Source organism: Eretmochelys imbricata, chromosome 21 (assembly GCF_965152235.1).
Source record: "Eretmochelys imbricata isolate rEreImb1 chromosome 21, rEreImb1.hap1, whole genome shotgun sequence".
In the NCBI taxonomy this organism is placed as follows: Eukaryota; Metazoa; Chordata; order Testudines; family Cheloniidae; genus Eretmochelys; species Eretmochelys imbricata.
This window is the reverse complement of record NC_135592.1, coordinates 11,416,006-11,430,140: the sequence shown is the minus strand read 5'-3', so window position 1 is coordinate 11,430,140 and position 14,135 is coordinate 11,416,006. Positions and strand designations below refer to the sequence as shown.

At 49.8% G+C, this 14,135-nt stretch overlaps 1 protein-coding gene and 1 long non-coding RNA gene across 2 annotated transcripts in view; one reads left to right on the top strand and one right to left on the bottom strand.

Moving 5' to 3' along the window:
• Positions 1-9,920, top strand: part of LOC144278271 (uncharacterized) — a 43,003-nt gene extending 33,083 nt beyond the window's left edge. The window contains exon 3 of the long non-coding RNA XR_013348565.1: positions 9,669-9,920. This is a non-coding gene — a long non-coding RNA (uncharacterized LOC144278271). The remainder of the gene's footprint in view (positions 1-9,668) is intronic.
• Positions 1-14,135, bottom strand: part of PPARD (peroxisome proliferator activated receptor delta) — a 38,513-nt gene that overhangs the window by 9,682 nt on the left and 14,696 nt on the right. Inside the window, exons 2-4 of the mRNA XM_077839515.1 lie at positions 2,914-3,144; positions 1,728-1,879; positions 650-788 (exon numbers count right to left, since the gene is read on the bottom strand). Of these exons, the coding sequence (XP_077695641.1) occupies positions 650-788; positions 1,728-1,879; positions 2,914-3,043 (421 nt within the window). The 5' untranslated portion in view covers positions 3,044-3,144. The remainder of the gene's footprint in view (positions 1-649; positions 789-1,727; positions 1,880-2,913; positions 3,145-14,135) is intronic.

The window sequence follows — 14,135 nt, the reverse complement described above, 5'->3', positions numbered from 1 at the left end:
CTCCCAGGCCTGAGCTGGCCTCCAGCCCCTCTCAGGACCAGAACAGAAATATGGCAGAAAAGCACTTACACCCACCCAGGCCCCTTCCCAGAACATTCAGCATCCCTGAGGCAAACCTTTGAGTCCCAGGGAACTTTTTGAGAGAGCAGGGGATTTGCTCTGGTGTCCGCCCCCCCTAAAGTTTCCCCTATTCCCCATTCCCACCCCCCCGTGCAGCATTCTGTGCACCCAGCTGCTGCTCCCCCCCAGAAGAGGCTGGACTGGGCATACACAGCTTTGGAGGTGAAAGGAGCTACAGGAAGGTAAAATGCTGTTTGCTATTTTTTCCTCTGGATGCCCTTTTGCTCTGTTGTCACTTGAAGGGACCTCTGTAGCTGCTTGGCTTCATTCAGGAATGAGACTGCCTCTGTCTGCACTGCACTGCAGACCTGACCGAGGTCTGGCCAGGCAGGACAATTTCTGTTTGCACAAGGGACTAGTGATGTTGAGAGCTCAGCTCGAGACATTTTAAAGTGGCACCAACTGTCAGAACCTGCTAGGCACCTGGCCTCTTGAAACCTGGCCCCTATGCGGTGTCTCAGTTGGGTGCCCTCGATCCTTTCGGAGAACATTGCACACCACACACACAGTTGCCACCCGCGCCCCTCACCGTTGTGTGACATGCCCAGCGAGAGGCATTTCTGGAAGCGACAATATTGGCACTTGTTGCGGTTCTTCCTCTGGATTTTACAGTTCCGGTCACACTTCTCGTACTCCAGCTTCATGCGGATCGTCCGACGGAAGAAACCCTGCGGGGGGGGGGGGCGGGGTGTTGCAGAGGGAGTCGGGAGAGAGAAAGCAGCATTACTAACAGTGCCTCAGAACAGCATCAGCTGACGCCTGCAAAAGGCTGCCTGCGGTGCTCCAGGCTTCGTGCCGCTCTGACCCTCTTAAAGGTTCACTCCGGGTGGAGAGGAGGTACCGGCAGCAAGCAGAGAAGCTGCCAAACGAAGAGATCACTTTCCACTCAGTCTTCTTGGAACAAAAAGAGCCTCTATCACAAGGGGGACGACGCAGAAGGCATTGCCGAGGGCCAGGGAAGGCCTTGATGTTTTGTACACAAGTCGAGAAACCAGGTGGTTGCAATACCACACATGGCCAGGAGGGAGAGACGAACAAAACAAGTTCTAACTTCCCAACTCCCTCCCTGTCGACTCCAGCATTTGCTAGCCCTAAGGAATGTTTGGCAGCACCCAGGCGCTGGCTAACGCAGCCCCTCCGGCATCTGCTGTGGGGGAAGGAATTTTATAGCCACAGTCAAGCAAGGGCCGCATGCTCACAGGGCGAAAAGAACACATGTCCACTGCTGGCCTGCGGCAGAGATCAGCCAAGGAGCCGCTTTAAAAGTGAGCCCAGTGGTCCCGGAGTTTTGCTATATGAAGCGCAATGAGGGGACAAGAGCAGAGCTACGTTGCTGCTCAACTCCTGCACAGTGTAGGACCCAAGGCAGCTCTTGCCTCTCCCAAGACAGAGCCTCTGCCCTTTCTGTTACTGTCTGTCCTTCCACTCCCCCACCATCATGATCCATTAACACCACAGCCCCACAGAGTTAAGGGCAAGATCAGAAGCCCAGGCTATTAGGAACTCAGTGGGTTTCAGTTCTAGTTCTCCAGGGGAGACACAGAAGGGCGCAAAGCCTCGCTCTGTTGCCTTCGCAATGGACAGGGTCTATTGCATGCACTCCGTACCTTGCAGCCCTCACATGCATGCACTCCGTAATGAAATCCTGATGCTATATCCCCACAGACCCTGCATTCCACATTCAGACTTGCAGCAGATGTCTCCTCGCAGCCCATCTGGAGTTGGTCCGACAGGGATGGAGAAGAGCTCTGGGAGAGGTCTAAAGGGATACAAAGAGGAAACGAAAAAAGCGTTTCTAGGCTGGTGGAGCACGCACATGAGCATTTAACAGTCCTCCAGAAGAGTGACTGAACAGAGAAGATCTCCTCTCCTCTCCAGGTCATCAGATCCCATGACAGAAGCTCTCTATGGTCAGGCTACTGGCTTCTGCACGTTATTGATGGGAAACAACAGTTTTCATATGTAACAATTTCAATCATTTATGTTTTCTTCCTTTTGGCATTTGGATTCAGGCTGGAAAATGAAACCCAGTGGGTAAATTCCATATTCCCAGTTCTTAGGCATTTGCCCGATGCTGTTGTGCTGGGCTCCTCAGGATGGCAGGAGAGAGATTTAAGCAATAATAAAATACTTGCTTCACAGCGAGCTTTCCCTCCCCCCACTGAAACCCAGGCACTAAATTCTGGGCCTAAAATTACTTGAGCGTTCCTTTAATTGTCTTCTGACTCTCAGCAAATGGCCAAGCAGAGCGAATCACCTTCTTTTTAGTGAAATGATTAAGCCTTCCAGGAGCTTGGCTGCCAATGAATCAGTTCAGAAAAAAAGATTAAAACAAGCCAGACTCCATTCACACGTAAGTCCCTGTGCAGCTCAGCACACAGGAACAGACCAGTGCCCGGCACATCTGGCAGGAGCCAACAGCTGCTGCTTCAAAGGGAGGCAAGCTTCCTGCAGCCCTTCATTCACATCACTGTCCAGGGGGCAGAAAATTCCTTCCTATCTCAAGACAAGTTGTGGCACAGGGCAAGATTCCTCTCACTTTAAGATGGAAATTCTATCCCTAGTTATACAAACATCTGGTCATTTTCAGCCTCTTGTTCGAGCACTCTCGGCCAAAAGCCTGGAGCTGGGGAACGTACTCCTGACAGGGCTGTGCCACTCTGGCCCCCCTGCATGATGTGTTCCTTAATGCAGGCATTTTCCATGGGAAAAATGGTTTTCACCCTGTGAAGCCAGCACCCATTGTTCATTGGACACAGCTGCTTGATGCCCAGCTGCGCCCCTCCCACTTACCTGTATAGCTGCTAGAAGGCAGCGAACTATCTGGTCCTCCACTTGGGTCTGAGGTGTCACCTGCTGCTATCACTGCCTCTTCCTTTTCCTCCTTCTTGACCTCAAGTACTTCCTTCTGTAGCTGTTCCATAACTGATCACCCCTCAGTGCCAAGACTGCAGCCCCTGTCATAGCTCTGGCATCATCCGCGTCTGTCCGGAGATGGACCCCTCCCGGGTTGTTCCTGCTAGCCTGTGGGAAAGATGGGAAACATCAGCGGCCATCAGCAGAACAGCAGCTTTTGTGCTGAGCTCCTATCACACAGCAGCCGAGAAGGAGAGAGAGACGGACTACAACCCTGCTCGTCCCACTCTGGCTTTCCTACCTATCCCAAAAAGGAAGCCGGGCCAGGGACCTTTGGCAGGTTATTGCTATGGCCAAGACACCGACTTCCTCCTTAGAAAGACGCTTCTCTCTCCAGACCCGGATAATTACGAGCTTCCAGTACAAACGGTCCATGTTCACGTAGTTCATTCAGAAAGCACTGATTTTCTCCACTCTAAAATCCACAGAACGTCTTCTAGTTCAGTCCCCAGATAGAGCCCAATGGCCGCATGGCTCCAGACTGCATGCTGTCCCAGAGGAAAAACACACTGCAACACAGCAGAGGAGACAGGAGCCCAAGAACCTGGCCCCATTCCTCCCTTTGCAGATCTGCAGGTACTAGGAATGCTAGGGAGATGTCCCACTATAACTTGGGGTCGGAGGGTCTGATGTCACAAGGGAGCTACCAGAGTCGGTGGCTCAGGAGCTGCAGCTAACCACCTTCAGTTGGAAGAATGATTAGTGTGATGAGGGTGAGGGAAGAAAGGAGAAAGTAAACCAGAGTCCTTCCGCCTAATTATACATTTGTTGGTCTGCACGACTGCCTGAATCAGGCACCAGAGTAGGCCAGAGCAATCCACGTTTCTGCAGAATCCTATCCAAAGCTGCGGGGCAGAAGCTGGGCATATCATCACGTTGGGTCCTTCCAGAACAACACTGCTGAAACCGGGGACTGAGACAGCAGCCACGATGGATGAATTACACCGGAGCTACTTCCTAATTCATTTACATTTACAGGCAAGCGCAAACACAGATGAGGCCAGGGAGAATAGGAAGGCATACAAGAGGCCACCACTACTCCGGATTATATTGCACATTCCTTCCAAGGCTCTCAAAGCACTTCACCAGGGAAGGCCAGGATCATGAACCACATTTAACAGACAGCGAAACTGAGGCACAGAGAAATACAGTGACTTGCCCACGGTCACACAGGGAGCTAGCGGCAGGGCTGGGAATCCCATGCCCTGTCCACTAAACCACAAGGCCTGTCTGAACATATTACATTCCACTCATTAGGTCTGATCCTGCCACACTCACCAAGCTGAAAGCTTTAATGATGTTACTAGGAGAGTGACAGGGAAACAAATTTAGTGCCCCATGCGACAGACACCGCCAGACAAAGGTTCAATGCAATAGCACTGAACCCAGTGGCTAGCAAGAAGCCGCAGGTCTCTCTACTGGCTACTCGCTAGGGCGACAGCCTCCTCTGGGCCTCTGGGATCACACTGGTTTCAGTCATGCTGCGAGAAGTTACATCATTGCTATTGCTGCATGTTTCTTTTTATTCATTTATGTTGTAACTGGCCCTCCTTGCTCTGCCAAAAATCAGTCATTTAAATATTTTCCTATTGCTCCATGCAGCTGCCGAGCCGTGCTCCACCACAAAGTCTAACAGCGACAAAATCTGCTGTACAGTCCAGCTAGTGTCTTAATCCCAGCCTTCCTTTGGGAGGATTAGCAAACTAGCTCCTCGCCTCCCCATGCCCTCCCTTCCCTCTGACGCCCCCATCTCCTCCCCAAGACACACTGGGGCAAGGGCTAAGATGTGCTCTAGCCACACAATACAGTTGATAAAAAAAACCTCATGGTCACAGAGTTATACAAAGTGTAAGTCGTGCGTCATTCGTACAGAGAAACCTCAGAGTCAGGTACCTCTTCCACCGCCAGCCCATTAGCTAAGGTTTGGGTACTTAGTCCCCTTGGCTAGGCTGTGCACAAACACCACTCCCCACCTCTTGTCAAGTCCTAGAACTCAAAGTCAAAACCGACTCGAGCCCTGACGTTTCAGGACATCGGCGCCGTATCCCAAACGTATTCATTCTCCAGCCCATGTCAACATTGACAGGGTGCGTCTACATTGCGATCAAAGACCCACGCAAGGGCCATGGCTAGCCTGGGTCAACTGACTTGGGCCGCGGGGCTGGAACTCGGGCTCCGAGACCCAACAAAGGGGGCAGGGTCTCAGAGCCCAGGCGGCTACACTCCGAGTCAATTGACCCACCTTCTGAGGCTCAGTGCCACACCCACAGAGGCCTGGTCTACATGCAAAGCTGCACAGCTTTAGCGAAGGTGTCATTTTCAAACCGATTTTGTTACATCGGTGCGACTCAGGATGCGGACTCTCCCAAGTCAATCGAAACCTTACCTCAAGTTGGCCTGAGTAACTTTACATGCGTAAGTTAAGCCACAGAACCATTTACATCCATTAATGAGCGTCCCCAGGCGGCTTCGCATCACTTGAACTACACTGGGTTTTTTAAACCCATTTAAGTTAAACCAGTGCTACTCCTGCGCACAGACAAGCCCTGAAAGCGGGCTGCCATCCGCTGGCAGTGGGGTGGCTTGTGGGAAGTGAGTTGGTGGATATTGGCCCAGGTCCTAGGTGAGAGGGGGCCATACCACAAAAGCCCACCACTGGAATTGGCACTAATCAGCCCCCCTTGGCAGAGAAGCCAAGGACTGGACAGACCATTGAGCCTGAACCTCCCCACCCCTATAGTGGTGACCCTCCCAGAGCAGAATTAGACACACTGGCGGGGCAGTAGAAGCAAGCTTGCCCTGATGCTGCCACGCTGTACGTGGTCCATGCCATCATTGCCTTGGGCATATTATTCATTTGGAGTAAGGGAACGAGACAGTCCCATCCTCAAGCTCATCGCATCCCACATTCCTGGGAGACGTGCACGTGTGCACACACACTGCCCTTCTTCCACTGCAGGTGCACCTGGGTTGCATCCAGCTCCTTTGATTTGTATGAGAGCTCGCAGCACGGGGCGGGTCACAGCGCGCATGGAAGGAGAAAGATCTGTGGGACAGAGGAAGCCCAAGATGATGTTGAAAGATCACAAGTCCAACTAGAGGATGACTGCAAATGCACATCAAGCTCCATGCCTGAATCACGTAGAGAGCCAGCACTTGGAGCACAAGTCCCAGGCAGGAGTTCCGGACCCTGCAGTCCCTGTTCAGGGAGAGTTCACCTGATCTAGGAATTGCAAGATGCTGAAGGCAGGAGTGCTTTGATTGCAAAGTCTGAACTCTCTCTCTATCCGGGGATTTAGCACTATGCACCGATACATTTCAAGCGTCTGGGGAAGGTACATTCCAGGCTCCTGGTAAGCATAACTATCCTGTTTTCCTTTACGGTGGAGCCGTGCAGAGAGGCAGAGTAGTGTATGGTCTTAAACAAGTGCAGACCCCTCCTTTCAGTGCCTCCTCAAGAATACTGAGGGACCATTCACATGTGGTGTTATTGTTGGCACACCCGCCGGCCAGGATGTGGCGCATGCGGAGGGAAAACTATTCACCGTAGTTTGTGTGCAAGGAGCGGAATTTTTTTTAATACCTATCTCTCTCTACACACAGATTATGTGTGTGTATATACACACACACACACACACACCCCTCCCCCACAATCTATCTATAAATGAATGCACAAGCTTCAGGAAAATCCTGTTGCCTGGAACATCTGGTGGGGGGCTGGGAGGAAAGGTCTGTGTAGGAGAAGCAAATGGAACCCACACACAAGCACATTGTTCAGCCTCTGCTTAGCTACCTTTTGTCTCTGGGATCCATCTGGGAGAGCAAGCACAGAGGACTTATTTTAAACCGAACGTCTACGTCGTTCCCTTTAGCGTCGTCATCTTCACAGTACATTGCCATTGGAACAACACTGCCACATTCTTCCAGATGTGTTTTAGGCGTGCAGTAATTCACACCTTTTGGCAGTCTGTAAAATAATATTGCACATCACTGATGGCTGGCTGCTCTGGCTAGGCATTGCTTAGACTCCGAATCAGGGACAGCATCGTCTTCACCCATTGCTTTAAGTGGGCCAGTTTTGCCTAGAGCAACACAGGCCAAGCTAAATTCCTGAAGGTTTTTTTGGGGGTGAATGTTATGATAGTGAAAGGGGTTGGACTGACAAGCCTGAAGTCTACTATTTAACCACAGCACAGGAAACAGAGAGAATGATATTACAAGCTTCAACCCACATTGCTTTCCTACAGGACTTCACATCTGGGAGGGACACAATCTCTTTGGGTTTGAAGAAAGATCAGTCTTCACAGCCCACACTGATCTTGGTCTCTCGCCCGCCAATTAATGCCAGTTGCAATGACAGCTTTTGTAATATGGACCTGGCTCCTGAGACCCATGAAACCATTTTCATAAAGGCCACTGATGAGCTGAGAATAATTTTGGTCATTATCAGTGGGGGCTGGATATGAACTGCCAGCCTAGAGGTGGAACCTATGGGGAAGTTGTAAATTACTCCCAGTAATGTGCTTAGTGCTAAGACAACCTGGTTCTAGGCCCCGCGCTGCCGATAACCTGCTGTGTGACCTTGGGAAGTCACTTCCCTTCTCTATGCCTCATGTCCCCAACCTGTAAAATGGGGACAATGTTCCTGACCCCACCCCCGAAGAGTGCTTTGAGATCCAGCTAGCACTCCTATAGGCATTCTCTGTCTATGTAATACTAGTATGGTATTATTCTAGCCCATCAGCGAAAGCCAAGAGCTTTTTAAGCTGATCAGTGGAAATTCCACAGTATTATTTATACTCCTGTATTTTCTGGTCATCATTTCCCTGCATTCTAAACAATTAACTAAGGAGATAAAAATAGGGATTAATTTCTTACTGGAAAGGAGTACACACTTAAGAACCTCCGCAATTTCACTGGTTGAAAGTAAAGCCAAACAGCACCCAAAGGAAAGCAAACGCGGTAAGTAGGAAAGCAGCTGTTAACAGAGAAGCAATCAATATGAAGTGAAGGAAGTGGAGGGGAGCAGGGGCACAAAGACAGAGTGAGAGCTGTGAAACGTTTTGAATGATTGGCGCGCAGAGCACAACATAGAAAAAACAGACTTCTACATGGCTGTGCGGTTAGTGGGGACTTGCCTCCAGGCTGCTAGCTGGGAGTGACAGTGTGATCTGCTGGCTGCTTGGTGGTCTCTATAAAATGAACTGGTGAGGCTCAGGCTAGTGATAGAGAAGGTTGGGATGCTAGTGGGATCCCTACTGGTTGGGATGCTACCCTGGGACTCAGGAGACCCTGGTTTAATTCCCTGCTCCACCACAGACTCCCTTTGGGACCTTGGGCAAGTCCCTCTTAGGGTATATGTCTACACTGCAACGAAACACCCGCGGCTGGCCCATGTCAGCTGACTCAGGCTGGAGCCTGAGGCCTGGGACACTCCTTCATTGTGGGGTCCCAAGCTCAGACTCCAACCCAAATGTCTACACTTCAGTTTCACAGCCCTGCAGCCTGAGCCCAAGTTAGCCGACACGGACCAGGCCTGGGTGTTTTACCGCAGTGTATACATGCCCTTAGTGTCTTTGTGCCTCAGTTCCCCACCTGTACAACAGGGATAATAGCACCGCCCTGCCTCAAACAGGGGTGTGATGAGGATAAAGACAGACTCGGATTACATAGTTCCCAGGGGATTGTGTCCACAACACAAATACCATAGCTTAGGTGGCTAACTAATCATCAAGATGCTGAAGTCCCTTTTCGTCTCTAGAAATGGCACCACAAAAACCCGAGGTCATGGGCTCGTGGGGGCAGCTTGCTGCCTATACCATACCTGTCCCATGGCCAGAGGGCCGTCAGCGTGACGCATTCCCCAGCACCAAGTCGAAGCCACAGTAGTGAACCCATTAAGGAAGAGGTTGCTTCATGAAAATATTTAAGCGTGTTCGTTACAAGTGGCTTAACAAACAAACATGATGACACTTCAAGAGCTGCCTCCACGCGGCCCAGCACCTGCCCTGCTCCGATGACTGACATTCGGTACGTGGGTTTGATTACACAGGGCCTAATCTTAAGAGCCAACAGGGGCCCCTGATGCCCAGAGGTAGGCAGAACACCAGGGAAGCTTCCCAATGGTGAGATCTTTTACCCCTTCCGTGGAACAACCTCCCAAGGGAAGGGGTAAAATCCATAGGCTTCTCACTTATTTGAGCAACAGAAAACTTGGGGTAAATTTTTTGGAGCAGGAACGGTCATCTTCTATGTTTGTACAGCACCTAACACAGCAGGGCCCCCATCCCAACCAAGGTCCCTAAGCACAACCACCACTCCCCTTTCAGTTGCCTCTCCAGCCAGCTTTACAGAATCACAGACCAATTTTCTTCCAATTTTCTGTAGGACACCCAAATAAGTCACCCGATTTTCAGAGGTGCTAAGCAGCCATGAGCCCCAGTGCAGGTGCTCGGCATCTCTGAAAACTCAGGTCACTTTTATTTAGGTACCTAGATACAGATTTAGATGCTTAACTTTAGGCACTCAAGTTTGAAAGGTTCAGGCACAAGGTTTGAAGTGCCATGCAAAAGATGCCAAAGTCCGCTTTAATTAAAATCGAGAAAAGTAGCAAGCTTCTCCATTTCTTTCAGAACTGGAATCCTCCACCGCGCACTGAAAGTTAATTTGCAGCCTTAATACCCAGCAAGCTGATGACAATTGTCTCCATCTCCAAAGATGCTTTATATAGATGGTCCCAAGGCAGTAGGACAAAATGAATGAAATCCTAATGAATGAATGAAATTCAGAATGAACTCCTAACACACAAATCCCTTCAAAGCACAAAGGATGGTGCTGGCTGATAGGACCGTGGGTTTAGGATTACAAAGATTTTCAGCAAATAAAATCCAGTTACTCCCCCACATCTTCCAGTTTCTTTCCAGCGTAAGTTACTCTCTCCAAGAACTGCAACGTGGGTTCAGGCTTTGAGGAAGTTTTACCTGGCTCAGTTCAACACCGAAACCGGTCCTCTCTTCTACTTCCTTGCCTGCATAGGGGAGATGTGTGCCACACCAACAGCTCACTTCTGCAACGCTGGTATTTTATCATGCTTTTCACTGCCCCAGCTAACTAGGGAACCTGTAACATCCCATGATTGTTTATTCCAAGTGGGAATAATTAAAGCCAGGGAGAAAGTTACATACAACAGACACCCAGTCAAGCTAGTGTCTGTCTGTCTAGCTTCTGAGCACACAAAGCGCAATCGGAAAGAACTTGTGGGGGGGTGGGGGTGACAAGGGAGGAGCCCTAATATGCTCCCATTGCAGTATCACAACCAGCAGATGGGGATTCTAGGCCCGGGAGGTGGGTATTGCATAGTCAGGGGAAGATTCCTCTCTACCAGAACAAACCCATTTTACATAAACTACACAAGGGCATGGTAATAAAACGAGGGGGTGGGGGTGCAGAGGTTAGGAGAAGGCCACACAATCTTCAAGGAGCCTTGAACTCAAGACTCCTTAGGGAGGCTCAGGGAAGTTTAGAAAGGAATCAGACTCAAAGCTGTTTCTTAGCCTGTGAGATGGGGTGGGGTGGGGGCAAGGGGACACAAACCCACAGTTAAAATAGCAAGGGGTGAAAAAGTCACGTGACCCCTGATCTGCCATGCCTCCTTCCTCCCCTTCCCCCCCCCCCCATACAAATAGGCCCCTGTAGCTGTAGTTAAAGCAGTAGGTGGATCCTCAAAAGCCACCCACCCTCTCTCCCTGCTTCCACAGCAGCCCCGGAGCGTCGCCTGTTTGTACAAGGCTGCGGGCTCGGGCAGAAGCCTGCTGGCCCAAGCTTCTCTCAGCTAAGCTGCAATAGCACATGCAAACTCACCCATGGACCCCCTACGCCACCCCGAACAGTACAGAGAAAGGAGAGGGAGGAACAAGACAAAAAGGGTAAATCAGAGGGCAAACAGGGAACAGAGCCAGCTAACCGGAGAGTAAACATGCAGAAAGACAGCCTGAGGCAGCTGTGCCCAGGGCATGAAACACAGGGAAGAGCCGTTGATGCACAGCTGGCCACCCATTAAAGGGGGACTCCACCTCCAAAGAGTAATAAGCTATTCAGAAAGGTCTGAGGGACTCCAACATAGAGGATGCAGTTTCCAACACCCAGGGTGAAATCCTGACCCCACTGACGTGAATGGCAAAACTGACTTCATTGACTTCAAATAGGACCAAGCTCTCACCCTGGTAGTTAGTAACTGCAGCTCACAAACGTGGTCTTAAGGCTGGTCGCAGTTCATGAGCATCCAGATCTTGTGACTAGGTTCGCAGTAGCTGGAAGTTCAATGAGGAAGTGCCCGTTTCACTTGTGTCCGAGCGTAGGAGGAAGAATGGAGTGACGTCCCAGTTTCTCTCCACGATTAAACCAATGCATCAGCAAGTCATCATGAGAAAGGTACATGCATACAGGCATGTACACACAAAGTGCTGGAAGCCAGAAAGCCGGCGGACATAGTGACGAGGGCAAGGAAGGGCTAGTAATAACGACGATATCATCTGGAAACGTAAAGACAATTAGTGACTGACGTCCTCCCGTTACCATTTTGGTGCTGATGAACTTGACCAACAGGCAGTTTCTCTGCACCCACTGAGGCAGGCCCCAACACAAACGAGTTTCCACCCAGGAGTGCAAGCCTGACGGTGTATGCATTTAGTTCAATTCAGACATTCACAGAATGCATACGTAAGTTAGATGCAGTGCCTGGCAAGTCCACAGTACTGCTTTCCATGTCAGAGTCCAGGTCCCTCCTTATCCCCGTTCCCCACAGAGGCCAACATAATCAAGGTGGCCCATTTCAAACAGTTGACAACAAGGCGTGAGCATCAGCAGGGGGAAATTACTTTTTGTAGTGACGCATCCACTTTCAGTCTTTATTCAGGCCTCATTTGATGGTGTCCAGTTTGCAAATTAATTCCAGTTCTGCAGTCTCTCGTTGGAGACTGTTTTTGAAGTTTTTTTGTTGAAGTATTGCCACTTTTAGGTCTGTAATCGAGTGACCAGAGAGATTGAAGTGTTCTTCGACTGGTTTTTAAATGTTATAGTTCTTGACGTCTGATTTGTGTTCATTTATTCTTTTGCATAGAGACTGTCCGGTTTGGTCAATGTACGTGGCAGAGGGGCATTGCTGGCACATGATCTCATATATCATTGGTAGATGTGCAGGTGAATGAGCCCCTGATGGTGTGGCTGATGTGATTAGGTCCTATGATGGTGTCCCTTGAATAGATATGTGGACACAGTTGGCACTGGGGTGCGTAGTAGGGTTTGGTTCCTGGATTGATGTTTTTGCTGTGTGGTGTGTAGTTGCTGGTGAGTATTTGCTTCAGGTTGGGGGGCTGTCTGTAAGCGAGGACTGACCTGTCTCCCAAGGTCCGTGAGAGTGAGGGGTCGTCCTTCAGGATAGGTTGTAGATCCTTGATGATGCGCTAGCGAGTTGTTTCTGTACCACATGGCATGTACTGAGTCCATAACGGCGTGTGGTGGAATAAAAAGGGTTTGGCTTGCACTTGTTAATGCTGATTTGAAGTCCATCGAATAAGGGGTCCACCCCAGGCTGGTAAAACCTTTACACCATGCTAACATGTACTGCTCCCTGCACACAGAGTTGTAAAAGCCAAATAAACTCCCTTAAGCTAACAGAGTGACTCAGGAGAGGTAACGAAGGTGCAAAACAGCAGCCCGGACAAACAAAACTGCCGTTTGTCGGCTTTCAGTCCTGAAAGCCCAGAACACTGCCTTCGTTATCAGATGAATTCTCAGCAGAGTCTAGCATGCCTCACCCCTTTCACCTACTTGGAAGTCACTGCAATGCAGGTTGCACGTTGCAACAGAGGGCACTTGAGTGGCAGTCACTAGAACTGTTCCTTCCCTCAGCATTTCCATTATACAGCCCTCTCCAGAGATGATGCTTACTTGGCATGTCACGTTTCAGTCCTTAAAAGAATCTGTTGGGACATTTTAAGTTGTAAGTGCCGAAGATATTCTAGTTTTGGGTGCTCTCTCTTGCTCATAACACCACAGATATTTAAAAGAATGGACTGGACAAGACAAGCGTCTGAAAATCTGCAATGAACTTGGTTGTAGATCAAGCTCAAACTTTGTAAACTCCTTACATCTCTACCCTACGAATAGCAGCATAACTTGCTATGAGGTGGTATGTTAATACCCTACTTAAGAGCTAAGAAATAGTTGCTGACATCTCTCCGTCCAAACACAGCCCACCAAGAAAAAGAATTCTTTACATCCATATAGCGTTTTTTCTTGAGGGACTCTCAAAGCAATTTACATTATGGAAGCGAGTTTCACCAGACCCCTGGGAAGTAGGTCAGCATTATCCACATCTTACAGATGAGCAGACCGGTGCACAGAAAGGTTAATGGTCTGATGTTCAGAAACCTCAAGCATTGACAACCCTCACTGATTTCAATGAGCGCCACGGGTGCTCAGCGCCTTTCCAAAGGAAATCACCGCGCTAGTGACTTGCCCAAGTCTGAGTAAGTAGCAGAGCTAGAACTCAGGAAATTCCCAACTCCCTGCTCCAAGCTTTTTCTGGAGTTTACACCATGCACTAACAGTTGATATTTGCACCCCAGCCCCCAACGCTCAGTCACCTGTTCCAATCACCAGACAACACTGCCTCTGCAGAAATCCCACGATGTGTACAAGAGACATTTGTGCCAGAAAACTCCACACCCTTCTCCCTTTAATGTTACTGTAAAAAGAAAAAGACATGCAGCATTTGTCACATGGTCACTACACTTATGCCCAGACGTTGACGGGTTTCAGAAGAGCATACGAGTTTGTGTTCAAACCTGTTCCTCTGCACAGGGTGACCAAAAGAGCAATCTGCCCCGAACACATATAGACCGCGGGAGGGGGGGGGGGTGTCAAAGAAACTGCAAAGTCATTTCTCTGTCCACAAGTGCACTCGAGTTCTTTGACCTTCTCCCCAGTACAGCTTTATGATACGTTTATATCTGGCTGCCGTGAAGCACGAGCCCAGACAGGAAGAAGCAGGGAGCTGCCGACACTGCAATGATCATGTTACTGCCAATTATTCAGAC